The 13931-nt window shown below is 43.9% G+C and overlaps 1 protein-coding gene across 1 annotated transcript in view; it reads left to right on the top strand.

Moving 5' to 3' along the window:
* Nucleotides 1–13931, top strand: part of RASSF4 (Ras association domain family member 4) — a 172272-nt gene that overhangs the window by 36797 nt on the left and 121544 nt on the right. The window contains exon 3 of the mRNA XM_078642761.1: nt 12499–12574. Within this exon, the coding sequence (XP_078498887.1) occupies nt 12499–12574 (76 nt within the window). The remainder of the gene's footprint in view (nt 1–12498; nt 12575–13931) is intronic.

The following is a 13931-nucleotide window of genomic DNA, read 5'->3' as shown; positions in this document are numbered from 1 at the left end:
CCCGTGCATGCTGCGAAGTCATCCCATATGCTTGCATCGGATTGCATGCGCCCCTCTTAGAAGTTTGGGAAATTTATTTCTCTTTTCTCTCCCAAGCAGTCATCTGTGGTCTGGCGCCATAGATTTTACACATACATATTCCTCAGCTGGGGAAGAAGTAACTGAGGTTACCACCCTATACTTGCTAATATACGTGTCATACTGACATATGCCTGTTGTTTCTGTTGATTTTTTTTTATATTTAACATACTTCATTGTTTTCTTTTCCTTGGGGATCTTTAATACCACCTACAATACTTTTATATTATACTAGATTCAGGGCATGCCTGATAGTGCCACCTTTATCACTTTTCTTCAATGACATCCATAATCATGCTATCAGCAGCACAGCCCTCATGAGGTAGTAAATTAGCAAATTTATTAAAATGATTACACAGTGCAGATCCTTGGAGATAACACTGGGCCCTTATTTTATTCTTTCATGTTGAATTTAGTAAAGTCCGAAGGATCTCATCATTAAGACCATTTTGATCGGTTCCTAATCTATAGACCCACCTTTGTTCCTGTTCCAGTAGGGGTTTGGTCATATTCCTTTTTTGTATTAAGCGCTAAAATACTGTCGTCCTCAAATCATTTTCAAAATGCCCAGCCTGTACAAAGTGAGAGGTCATTTTAGTTGCCATACATTGATACCTAACAGTGCTGCAATATCCAGTAATCCTCTATTTGATCTCTCTAGTAGTCATATCTACATAATTAACTCACAGAGTCACACAATCATGAAAATTACATTTATAGAATTGCAATTCGTGTGACTCCTTTGTTACCATGGGTACTCTAGTCCTAGATCAATGTTCGTGGTATGTGTGTCAAGTGTACAATCAAAGCACTGGCCAAACAGAAAATGCCCCTTTATCTGTGGTAGACAGCCGCGGTCCGTGCAGGTAAGAGCGGTGGGACCAGGTTGAGGGGGATTCCAACGGACGATAATGAGAGAAAATTAATTATTTATTTCATTTTTCATCTGCATCGTCCGTCGAAATCCCTCTCAACCCGGCCCCACTGCCCCACTGCTGTTACCTGCACGGACCGCGACTGGTGGTAGACCCCATAATGTGTTCCGCACATGTCTGTCCTTAGGTCTAGGTCTTGCCCGGATGACCCTGTATCTAATGCTAGTGTTGTGACTGAAAACAAAACGTAGGGCCCTCGAAATTGAGTCAGTTGCTGTTTAGAATCCGCCAGTTCATAGTTATGATCCTTTCACTGCATTGGAAGTGTTGGTGTGCGTGCTTACACAAATTAGTTGATGTGATTCCCCTCTGTTATCTACTAGCAAGTTATCTCTGTTGCTATGTCAGGTTCTCTTTTCTGTTTTCATTTCTGGACATCAGGGGTCACCCCGGTCCATCACTCTCTTGCTCAACAGATTAGCTTCAACTTTGTAACCAGCCAACTTAGAACAGTTACGCCTGATTCACAGGAATTGACCTACAGGTAGGTTTTTCCTGAGTGCACGAGGGTGGCTGCTATGAAAGTAAGCAAATTGTTCTTATCTGTGGGTTTAGTATATACCACTGTTGTCAATGTTCCCCCATTACCTATCATGAGGTCTAGAAAAGGTAATTGCTGATTACTCATTGTCAAATTAAACCCCAAGAAGGTATTTTGTTTGCTAATCCAATCAACAAACTCCTCTGCATTTTTCTGCAAGCCACGTCATATTATAAACATGTCATTGAGGTATCTGTTCCATAACATCACGTGCTCATTATAGGGTTTGTTAGTCCATATGTATTCCTGCTTGAACTGGTATACGTAAAGACATGCCAAGCTCGGGGCAAATGTAGTGCCCATAGAAGTGCTGTGCTGTTGGTCATAAATTGTCCCCTCAAAGTAGTTTCTTTTTAGTGCGAGAGTCGCAGGCGTCATAATAAATTCAATTGGGGATTTCCAATGCTATGGGCTCTAAAGTAAGAGTTCTTCAGTAGCTTTCAAGCTTTCATCCTGTGGAATACTCGTGTACAGAGCATCCACATCTAATCCTATCATGTACTTTATCTCAGGATCAAAATGTATTCCTTGTAGGGTGTTCAGTAGATGTTTAGTGTCCTTTATGTATGAGGGCATTTCAACTACTAATGAACTTGAATACCAATCAACAAATGTTGATAAAGGTTCCAAGATTGAGCCAATCCCTGAAACAATGGGGCGTTTGGGAACTGTGTCCTGCTGTTTGTGAATTTTTGGCAGCGCATATAAATTTGGCTTACACGGATTATCAGCTACAAGGAACTCTGCCTCAATCTGTAGTTTTTTGGTTGGGTCTTTTGTGAGAACCTTGTAATTGTTTACCACCTCTCCTGGTGATAAACAGGTGGTGACTGTTAAATAATGGTCAATCAACAGAAAAGGGAGTCCCGCTTTTGCCTTCAAATAGCAGTAGCTGTTTGGTCCATTCGGTTGGTACTAGTTGGTTGTTCTACGGGGGCATGGTAGGACCGACAGGGACACTCTACCTTGATTCAAATAGTTACTTGGAATAAAAACAATTTAGAGAAGGTGCGCAACTGTTTTTAACGCATACTATACTATCCGATACCGTTATAATAATAATAATAGTTCACAATAATAATCATTTGTATTTGTAAAGCACAAACGTATCACCCCTCAAGGGTTTAAAAGCGCTTGGGCCCGTCGGGAAAAATAAAGTGAGTTATTGCCCAGAGTCACATGATGCTGAGCTGGCGCGGGGATCGAACCGCGGGCCCCGTACTCCAGAGTCAGGCATTGGACCACTGCGCCACACCTCACCCTCTGCTTTGAGCTAACATAAGGCATAACTGTGTTTACTCATTTGTCTGTTATCATTTTTCTCCCTCCCCCCCCCCATTTCTACTTTTACTCTGTAATGGGATCACACCCATAGAGTGTGACTCTAGGAGGCATCCACCCTGAACAGACCATGAGGCGATTAGCCTTTATACATTAAGTAATGAATAAAATTTGTTTAGGGATGACATATGGTGTCCCTGCAGTCACGTGTGTTTTTACAATTGCATGCGTTCTCTGCTTGAATGATTGCATTTCTGTCACTGTGTCATGTTTGTTGTTGCTTTTAAGTTTTTGTCAGAAACTTTCATTGTGCAGAAAAAAAACTACACTGCCATGATGGGAAGTTTCCCATTATGGGCTGCACTGTATGTCTCTTTGTACCACAGTTGCTACATATGTTTCTTTATCTCCCCCCCCCCTTAGTAGGTTAATGTGCCTTATGTTTTAACTATAGGAGAGGTAGGTCCTCTCTATATACTTTCTTTCGTACTCTGCACAATTAGTTTATTGGTGAGGGTATACTTAGACCTAGCCATGATGAATGCCCGAGACCGTTCGGCTCAAATAGTTGGGCAGAAACAAGTTGGCAAGTAAAGTCAGTAGCACGTAATGGTCATAGTAACCATATATGTCCTCTGACAACACCTTACAGTTTTTAAATAAGCTTAGTATACTACCTAAATAAAGAATATTTCGTGGATTATCCTAAGGCTTTTTTATACTTTGAACTGGATCCAAGTTTTATTCAGAGAAAAAAAAGTAATTTCTAAGAACTCCCTCAGGTCAGCCCCACCCTGAGGTTGAGTCCTCCTTGGCACTACCACCTTACCAGGGTGGGACGAGGTGGTAAATGATGAAAAACTTCCCATTACGTGAGTGAGCCTACCTCTTCCAATTTTTGGAATTGCCTTGTTTTACCTGGAGAGAGTGTAGCAGTCGGTGGTGAGACTGAAATTAGCTATAGGTCCTAGGAAAATTGTTCCATGCATCAGTAATGGGTGTCACACCGGTTTTTGAGTTTAGATGGTTTATCTGAGGCTGGCATTAACCCGGCAGTGCCTCTTTCTGTCTCTGTGTGTTATATGGTATCGAGCAGTTAGGCTTATCAGAGTGTAGTGGTAAGCAGAGGCAACAAATGAGACACACACTCGAGTATAAATCCGAGACCAATTTGAAAAAAATAACATTGATTTTTTTTTTCATTTTTAAGAACTAGAGGATTGTGCACAGGTAAGTACTTTTTTACTTATGATTATACAAAGTTCAGAAAATAACTCACTGTTGTGCGCAATTATGTAAGTACTTCTATGGCGAAAAACACATAAATGTATATTAATTCGCACAGTCAGTTCTAGTGCCTCACCTTTGAGGTTTAGAGTGGCAGCAGGCCTAGGTCCAAAGTTCCACCAGCAGATCATTGGAAAAGTCCCGGATTTGGCCGGGAGCAGTGTGTTGAGGTCATTGGCAGCTGGTGCACTACAAAGATGGGAGCTACCTCAAAATAGGCTACACAAGGGGACTTACAGGTAAGTCTGAGGGACCCCAAATGAGGGATCAGGTTGAAAGGAACCTAGGACAACGGGAGCAGACATATCAGCCAGGCTCTGTGCGTCAAGATGGTCTTTGAGGTCAGGGGCAAGCAGCTTGCAGGGATGATCTCCAGACAGCTGTGCCGCTCATAAACTGGGTCTCAAGGGTCTCTACATCCCTCAATGGATGCTTGCTTCCTAGGCAGTTGAGTCCGGATTGGACTCTTTGTCTCGGTGTGGGTTGAAGGTGGTCTGGTACCTCAGGTATTGCTAATGCATGGCTCCGGTAGATTCTGGTGTCCTCTTACTTAGTGGAGAAGTGTGGCTCAGGGGTTAGAGGCGGCAGACCCGGAAGCTGAGATCGGTCCTGGACCAGGGTTCAATTCCCCGCCTCGGCGGGTCTTGGGCTCAAAAATTCCACGGACTTGATAATTCTCGCTCTGGTGCCTACTCGACTCACGGGTTCACACTCTGCGACTCTGGGCAATAGCTTGCTTAATCTCCACAACGGCCCCTCGCGGCGGGATGCCTGGCTTTCACCTTGTGGATACCCTGCCGGGGTTATCTCACAGGGGAATACCAGGACGGGTTCCCTAAGCAAGCGCTTAGATACCGACCTCGGTTGGTGATTTGCGCTATATAAATACATGTACATTTACATTTACATTTACTTGGTGGGGGGGGGGGGGCAGATCTGACCCTTCAGAGCTGGTGTACCTCTTCCTGCTTGTTTCTACATTGGAGTTGCTGAGGGAGGAGCAGGAGGTCGGTAAACCAGACTTTGTGGTATCGGTGGCTGCAGGGGAGTAATTCCTCTACTCCAAGGGAGTTCTATGATGATTGGTGAAGGACTGGCTCCAGGGTTCTTGAAAGCCTACAGCCACAGGACGAGACAGCACACCACAATGGTCGAGATCTTGGGGACAGCGGACAGGGTTTCGCTCCTAATTTCCGCAGCAGGTACTCTGTTCTCAGATCGGCAGCTCTTCTTTGTCCGTTTACTTCTTAGGCCATCAAATCTAAAGTTCAGGGTCCAGGGGTGCTACCTAAATACTAAATTGAGGGGCATTACAAGGGGAGACGGGTAGTAGCCAATAGACTACCTACTTTTAGGGTGTCTGCACCCTCTATGTGACCACTTCTTTTGGCAAGTGGGCATAACCCTGACCCTAATTGGCTAATTCCCTCTCAAACAAGATGGATGAAACTGAAAAGTGGGCTCCACATCACCTGCCGTACCTTGGGGGTGGTGCTGGCTGAATATAAGCCCACCTCCTATTCTAACTCTTTTTCCCGCCTTTCCTCCCACCAAATGTGGAGCAGGGGAGGGAGTTGGCATGCTCCTCTATCTAGAGATGCTTGGTTGCATTTCAAAAGCGGCTCCAGCTTTGATACTTCCCGCCTTGGAATTCCATTTCGACTGGAAGAGGTGTGAAGCACCTCCACCCAGCACAGACATTGTTCCAGGTCTATGAGACTGCATGCTCTCATCCCATGAGATCAGAAACATGTCTGGTGGTGGATGGCTGGCTAAGCTATTCCATGGCCACACCAGTGCTAAGTAGGTTCTCTGGGCCCTCTAAGGTGCCCTCTGTGTACATTAATTAATAAATCCAACACTGGCATCAGTGTGGATTTATGAAAAGGAGATGTTTAGTAACAAACATGCCTGGGTAGAGTGAAGCCATCATGGTGCTGGGGAACGCGTAATGACAAGTGTCCAGCCCATGTATTCTCTGTCACCTCCCTGTGCACTTACAATATTCAACAACGGACTTAGATATTGTAGGACCAGATCTACTCAGTGTCTAGTTTTACACTCCCAAATAAATGAAATTCAGCACTCCCAAGATGAGCCACTCAGGAAAGCAGGAAGAAACTCCTGGAAAGGAGTCTGAGCACTTACAAAATGAGCCAAATCAGAAGGCAGTTTCAAAATAAAGAGTGGAGTTTTATTAATACAACACTGTCTAACAAAGCCTTTCTCAAATGAAACAGGTAAACAACATGCAAATATGTGTGTGTGTGTGTGTGTGTATATATATATATATATATATATATATATATATATATACATGCAGAATAAGATCGTCACACAGATGCAGAGAGAAAAGACGAGCCACTCCGGTTGTAAGGATGCAAAAATTGATTTAATGGCACAAAAATGCGCGTTTCGACTTTTTTCGGGGTATTGGTCACACATACACACACACACACAATAAAATACAAGCAGATAATAGTAAAACACACTCATATAATAATAATAATGGAACACTCACAAGTCAAATGCAAGGGAGCAAAAGATAAGCAATATAAAAATTAAACATTCACAAGGCAAATGCAAGGAAGTGAAACATAAGCAAATAAAAATAATGGACGTCTAATGCAAGAAATGAGCACTATCCAATGCCAAGAATGAACTCTGTCAAATAAAAGACTTCAATATAAGGGGCATGTATACCCAACATGAAAACATCACAGAGCAAATAAACGTATAGCTTATACTTCACAATTTGAGTTGCACACAGCATTCTGGTCAGTTTGACTGGGAAGCCCTTTTCAGTCATCTAGAAGTCTCAATGGGACAACAAAACTTTCCTGTGACGGTGCATCCACCTCACGAATGAGCTTCTGTATGAGCACCAAAATGTAATGTCTTTAATACCTTTTACTAACACGTAAAGAGACTTCAAGAAATTCCCTCTCCCTTCATCTATTGCAAAACCAAGGTTGAGCATACCCGTCTTTTCCATGGTCAAGACAGAAGCTGGCCAAACCTCCATGTTTTGACTAACCCTAGGCGTCCGAATCGGCTACGCCCACGGAGTAGGCGTAGTGTTGCCTTCTACGCATTTTGCGTAGACAGCGTAGCCGGCAACACTACGCCCACTCCGTGTGCGTAGCCGAGTCGGCCGCCACCCGCCTCCCTCCCGCCCTCCCCTAAATACATTATTTAAGCAACTAACCTAAATAAAACAATTTTAAAGCACTTACCGTGTCCGCGGCTCGTCCGGGGCTCCCTCTTGGAATAGCGTCCCTTCCTGGATACCAATGCGCATGCGCGGCCGCCCCGCATGTGCATTTCTCGGGAGAAATGCGCATGCGCGGCCGCCCGCGCATGCGCATTGGTATCCAGGACGACGCTATTTCAAGAGGGAGCCCCGGACGAGCCCCGGACACGGTAAGTGCTTTAAAATTGTTTTATTTAGGTTAGTTGCTTAAATAACGTATGTAGGGGAGAGCGGGAGGGAGGTGCGTAGTGGGGCTACGCGGAGTGCGGGAGTGGGCGTAGCTTCTCGCCCACTCCGCGTAGCTCCGCGGAGCCCCACTACGCCCACTACGCCCAGGGTTAGTTTTGACTCCTAGACACAGAAATACATTCCTCCCTCACGCTTTAAAACGCACTTCCCACATGTTCTGTTTCAGCAAGGCTGTTTTGATCCGTGCTGAGAAGAAAGAAAACATCCCACTCTGAAGCTGCAAAAAGGCACGAAATGAAATCATGCAAGAGCACAAAAATTATGCTGTGCAATCAGAATGGACTCAGTTAAAACACATAGTCAAAGGTCACCTCAGTCTCACAATGTAAAAATATATGTAGCATTACACTCCGGTAGACAGGACCACACATGTAGTATAGTGCACTATACCATAGGGCTGTAAGGCCCGCAGTACGGGTGACTTATCTATATCTCATGCAGTGTCTGTGGGATGAATTCTGCATGTCATTGTTGTTTTTGTATCAATATCATTTCTTCCACTGTATAATTAATGACACATTGCCTCATTTATGTATGTTTTACAAAAACTGTTTTTGGTGAATGCAAGAAGTATTGATTCTCAGATAAAAAGTGCAAATGTATTCTTTATATGTTTTCAAAAAAATGTAAATGGTTGACATTGAACATATGAACCTTTTGGTCATTGTTTCGATTTCCGCATAAAATAAAAAAAGCGGTTAAATATATAAACCAGGTACTTTCTGTTTCATAAACTAGTATTGTTATCGTCCATACCTGGTTTGCTAAGGACGAAACCCTCCCAGTGTGAGGAGTGTCTGTGGGCATGGCACACAGGGATGTGTGCCATGTCGACTCTTCAATTTTCTCTGCACCAAGAACGCAGCCTGCAAGGGCAGTTTGCATGATCTTGATGAGGGTTCCTTAGGATGGCACAGTACATTCTGAAGGCCTAGTGGACTCTCTTCAGTTCCAATGCCCTAGGTAGGAAGGGTACCATTTACTGGGGACTTACAAGGGGACTGAAGTGGTGCCAATTGGGGACCAATTTTTAGGGAAAGAACACTGGTACTGGGGACCTAGTTAGCAGGGACCCAGTACACATCAGTCACCATTGCATCAAAAGCCAGGCAAAAAGTAGGGAGTACTGCAACAAGAACCCAGTATCCCACACTGTCCCTTTATCTCACTTATATAGGTTCCTGCTTTCTCCCTCCATGCGGATTTTTCCACCTTTCAATTCCGCAGTGTTTCTGATTTGTTTGTTTTTTCTCTCTTCCTTTTGGTAAATATCTAATTCAGAAAAATAAGTGCTAGACCCCAAAAATGAGTGTCAGTTCAAATTAAGCACTGGGAAACAATGAAAGTGGAAGGCAGTCCACAAATGATTCCCACGTACAAGGAGAAAACGCCCTCAGTATACATATGACATTGTTTTTGTTTATACCATTCCAGAACCCAACTTTGGAGGCATCTCCAGAAAAACCTAAAGCGCAGACAGGTCTGCCTTACCAATGTGTCATGGAGGACATGATGTCACTGTGTTTATTTGTAATTTTTTTTTTTTTTTTTGCAAGGCCAAATGTTTGCCCCCTTTTCCAGCAGCCCGGCTGCAAAGTTTAAATGGGGCAGACCAGCCGTTGCGGTGCCTCTTCCATCCCAGTCATTCAGGAGCCAGTTGGAAATATTGCCCCAAGTAGTGGAGTGAGTTTTGGGGAGAAAATGCAGATTAGCCCGCAAGCCACAAATGAGATAGAAAAAAATGTTAGACAAGAAACAAGTAGGGGATACTGAAATTTGCAAAAAGATTCTGAAATTGAGAACGGACTGCTGAATACAAAGGGGATAGCCGCCCGAGCTAAGAAATACCCAAGACGACTATTTTTGCAAAACAGGACTTCTCGTTACACTGGACAACCTGCTTTTTGATCGCAAAACAAAGTATGAGTAGGATTATTGCTTTTTGGAGGTCCTTGGAAATCACAGACTTCCCTATAGGGTTAGCTAAAGCTATGGCTACACATTCAGGCAAGAAGGAAAGGTGACCATCAAACTCTTGCAGGATGCATGCAAGGTATTCAGTTCAGGTACTCATTTACTGGGCACGTGAAATCCATAGGTATTTGCACTTTGCATCTAAGGAGCGCCCTTGAGCACACACCTTTACGAAGTCAGATTGCAATCTTAGGAGTCCCCAGCCTAATCAAAGCAATGATTTGGATCCTACTTCTGCCTCCCTCCCTGGAAATTTGAAATTTGCTTCTTTTGGCTGCCTGGCTTCCACCATCCCAATATAGCCATGTGAAATTTTGGGGCATGTTTCTTAGGTGTATGGCTTTTAGCACAACAGAAGTCCTGTGTATTATGAAATGTAGTTTGAGACTTTCTGACATAAATCATTACGGAATCTGAAATTTTGAAGTGTATTTTTATTCAATGCTTGACATGGCAAATTACCCCATCCGCTGATATTGGCGTTTGGTAAGCAAACCCATTGACTTTCTACCCCTGGCTGCCTAACCCTATGTTAGGAACGGTTGTATTGTTACATTGTAATTGCATTTATATAGCGGTCACTACCTCTGTAGAGTGTTGGATTACATGAAGTACACCTTGAATGGCTTTCACCAGACTAAAAAAATCCAACCCAGTGAATGTCTTTCTTGTTGATATTGTTCTTCTGGTTGTATTTTTTATTCGGTTTTTAAGGAGCAGGGTTCTCCCTCTATCCATTTCCACCCTTACCTTTCTTAGGCTCATTCTAGATGAGAGGTGTGTTAATTGAAGACGGATTGTAGCCAGCCAGCAGTAAGATAAAACAGGATAAGGTTTATTTTTAAAGATAAGATCTCAGGATACAGGTAAAGAGGGTAGTAGGGAAGCCCAACCGGGAGCAGCATCCTTGCTGCGCGGCCCATGCATTCGGACTGACCCTCTCTCAAACCATGCACATATCAGCATTCTGTTACCTCACACTGGCTGAGCAGCAGGGGACGTATACAGAGGAGAGAATGCATGGCATAGGAATGAGGATACCACACACCTCCCTTCTTTATGGAAAAATAGAAGATACAAATCCAGGACAGAAAGAAATACTCAAAATCCTTCAAATGAAAACTAAGCAAGGGAATACAAATTAAATCACGCTATACCTGGAAATATAAGGAATGGGGAAGAGAATAGTGATACTCTTTACCTCCACTACCCCCGACCTTTTAACACGCCCAAGCACCCCCATAACCCCCCCCAAAAGAAATTGCTGCTACATTATGTATAGCCCTTCAAGCAGCCCCGACCCTGCCCAAGGGCCCTTCCACCCATGCTCTATTCCCACCCACCTTTCCCTTCCTACTTTTGTGTTCCCTTCTTTGTTCACTGTGTCATTTTACTTTTCTTTACTAGCAGGTCACGATAGACATAAAGGATACCGTGACCCTATTTCCCCTTTTCTCCTAATTAACATTTATTCTTACCCTTCGTTTTGTAATATGAATAATGTATTTTATCTTTTTAACCAATTGACCAAAAGCAGGATTCGATCCCGGTTATGGTGCCTGAAATCCAGGGCTGTTATCTATTCTATGAAATCATTCTATTTATGTGTGAAGGGTATTTTGGCGTTCTGGGCTCTCCCAAAATTAAGTTTCATCAGCCAATTTCGCCAGGCTGGTATTTTTCATTTTGGAAGATCTCCATACTGACGGAATGCTGTCAGGATCAGCACACCCACTTTTACAGGTCTAGTGCTAACTTGATCTCCACCCGTGGATCAGGGCAGGACTAGCCGTAGCGGGCATTTCCGCAGTGGGCTGGAAGGGTGGGGGCCGGTTTTTGACCAGTGGAGGACGTTTTTAGGTTTCGCCTATTATCATTCACTTGCGAATGTAATAGGCGAAAATTCAAGGGCTCAATCGACTAGTGAAACCACTGCGGTTTCTTCACAGTGCATGTGACCACGTGACCACAAAAGCGGGTCACGTGACCACACAAGCACGCGCATCTCCCTAATCCGCAAACAGCATTCATTAAAAAAACACAGAAACCGCCGCCCCCATCCGGCTTCCCTCCGCGCATCTGCCTGCCACACTTCTCCTCCCCTCTCGCATTCCCGCTCCCCCACTAGGCTCTCCCGCCCCCATCCGGCTTCCCTCCACGCATCTCCTTTCACCATGCCTGCTTCTATCCCCACACTTCTCCCCTCGCTCGCATTCCCGCAACCCAAAATACCCTTTGTTTAATGGGGTCTGTGCCATACGATATTCTCACGTCCTTCGGGATGCAGTTAGAGGAACAGCTTTCACCCTCTACAAACTGCAGAACCCTAATACTGCGTGAATGTACCTACTTGGCTCATAAACTGAAAGCACACCCCCATACCCAGAGCAGGATTCTTCGAACGCACACGGATGCCGGTGTTCGGTTTTGCGGTTTGGAGTTAAAGTGTTCGTGTAGAGCAGACTTCTTTTCCGCAAACAGCATTCATTAAAAAAAACACAGAAACCCCCGCCCCCATCCGGCTTAACCAAATAGCGTTGCCAATAGGTTTCGCATTTGGAAAGTTGGAGCTATTGGTTTTGTAAATGACATTTTATATTTATATATTGTTATTGACAATGCCAATAACGATATATAAATATAAAATGTCATTTACAAAACCAATAGCTCCAACTTTCCAAATGCGAAACCTATTGGCAACGCCAGTGCTTGTTGTTACTGGGGGACGGTTTTGCCCCCCTCCCGGCCAGTCAGACGTAATTGCCAGGGCTGGTTTGCTATCCCAGTCCGGCACTGCATGGAATATATATGTATTGAGTTAATGATGAAGCACTTGTTTGCGTCACCTGTTGTGATATGTTCTTCACCTGTAATAAAGGATCCGTCATTCTTTCTTCAAGGTCGGAGCTGATGAGCCTTTTAAGAACATACAATTGTTATCAGGAAGGAACAAGTTTTCAGCTGCGGCAGCGAGAGGTAAGAAGCGGGTGCGAAGCATGGGAGGGGTTTCCACAATACCTACTGTAATAACAACGTGATTTGATTTTCTACAGCATTTAAACGCAAGCTTTCAAGCACTATAACAATAAATTTTATTACATGTCTCACTGGTGAAGGAGTTTTAAAAACAATTATTGTTAGGAGTTTTTTAAGAAAAAGACATTATGTAAGATTCTATTAGTGGGTACAATTTGCTTAATACGAGGTCTGTCTTGGTATTATTCTTCAGCAGGGGGTCTGGGAATAGGATGTTAATACATATTGGTGGTCATTGGTTAGGATGATGATGATGATACAGGGGTTTATGTCCTTATTAAAGTGGGTCTGTGAGCAAAATGTTCTCACCAAGTAGGATCTGTGAGCAGAATAATTCTGTTAAATGGAGTCCAAATAGAATGTTCTTCTAAAGTAGGATGGTGACTGGGTCTGTGAGTAGAAGTTTCATATTTTGCCAAAGGCAAGCTCGTCTGCACCCGTCCGCGTCCGACAGGGACCGGGAACCCTGCTCGTATGATTCTAAAAGCTCAAAAGGTCTAAGCTAGAGTGCAATGGAACTGACGCTAATGAGGCCAGTCAGCACCCCTCAGTGTGAACACACCTTCATAGCGGAAAACCCGGCAGGAAGAAAGACCATTTGCACCTATTGTAAAGTCACAGTGAGTAAGGTGGCTCCTTAAATAACCTGGCTCCCTTTAGATTCAGAAGGAAAGAAATGTGGAAAATGGGTTTAATAAATAGTAGATCCATCCTGGTAGACAAAACCGAGATCAGGCTATTAATTGAGGAGGAACACTTTGACGTTTTATTTGTGACCGAGACCTGGCTCAAAGACTGCTCCTCACCAGACTTAGCCATGGCCCTCCCTCCAGGATCTGCCGCTAGAAGACAGGATAGGGTGGAAAAAGTCGGGGGGGAGTGGCCATCATTTATAAAGAAATTTATAGCTGCAGCATTTCACCAAAGTCCTTTTTCAATTGCGATACAATACAATTCAGTATCAGGTTATCCCCCACCCAAACCTTATCAGGAATGCTTATGTATCGGCCACCAGGACCCTGTAATGCTTTCCTGGAGTCCTTCCCCGATCTTATAACAGATATTACTGCTAGTAAAGGTGCAGCGACTGTACCAGGCGACTTTAATATTCACCTAGACGAACACAATAATTCAGCCACTAACCGACTAACCAAGACATGGAAGCCATGCAACTCAGACAGCATGTTCAATCAGCCACACATGATAAAGGGCACATAGTAGACGCAATCTTTTCTAACAATTCTAAATTAAAGGCAGCCACACCTATACCAGGCTCCTAGTCAGATCATTTCTTTAT

Source organism: Lissotriton helveticus, chromosome 5_1 (assembly GCF_964261635.1).
Source record: "Lissotriton helveticus chromosome 5_1, aLisHel1.1, whole genome shotgun sequence".
Classification (NCBI taxonomy): domain Eukaryota; kingdom Metazoa; phylum Chordata; class Amphibia; order Caudata; family Salamandridae; genus Lissotriton; species Lissotriton helveticus.
Note: the sequence above shows the minus strand (reverse complement) of the source record. Positions and strands in the feature narration are given on the sequence as shown.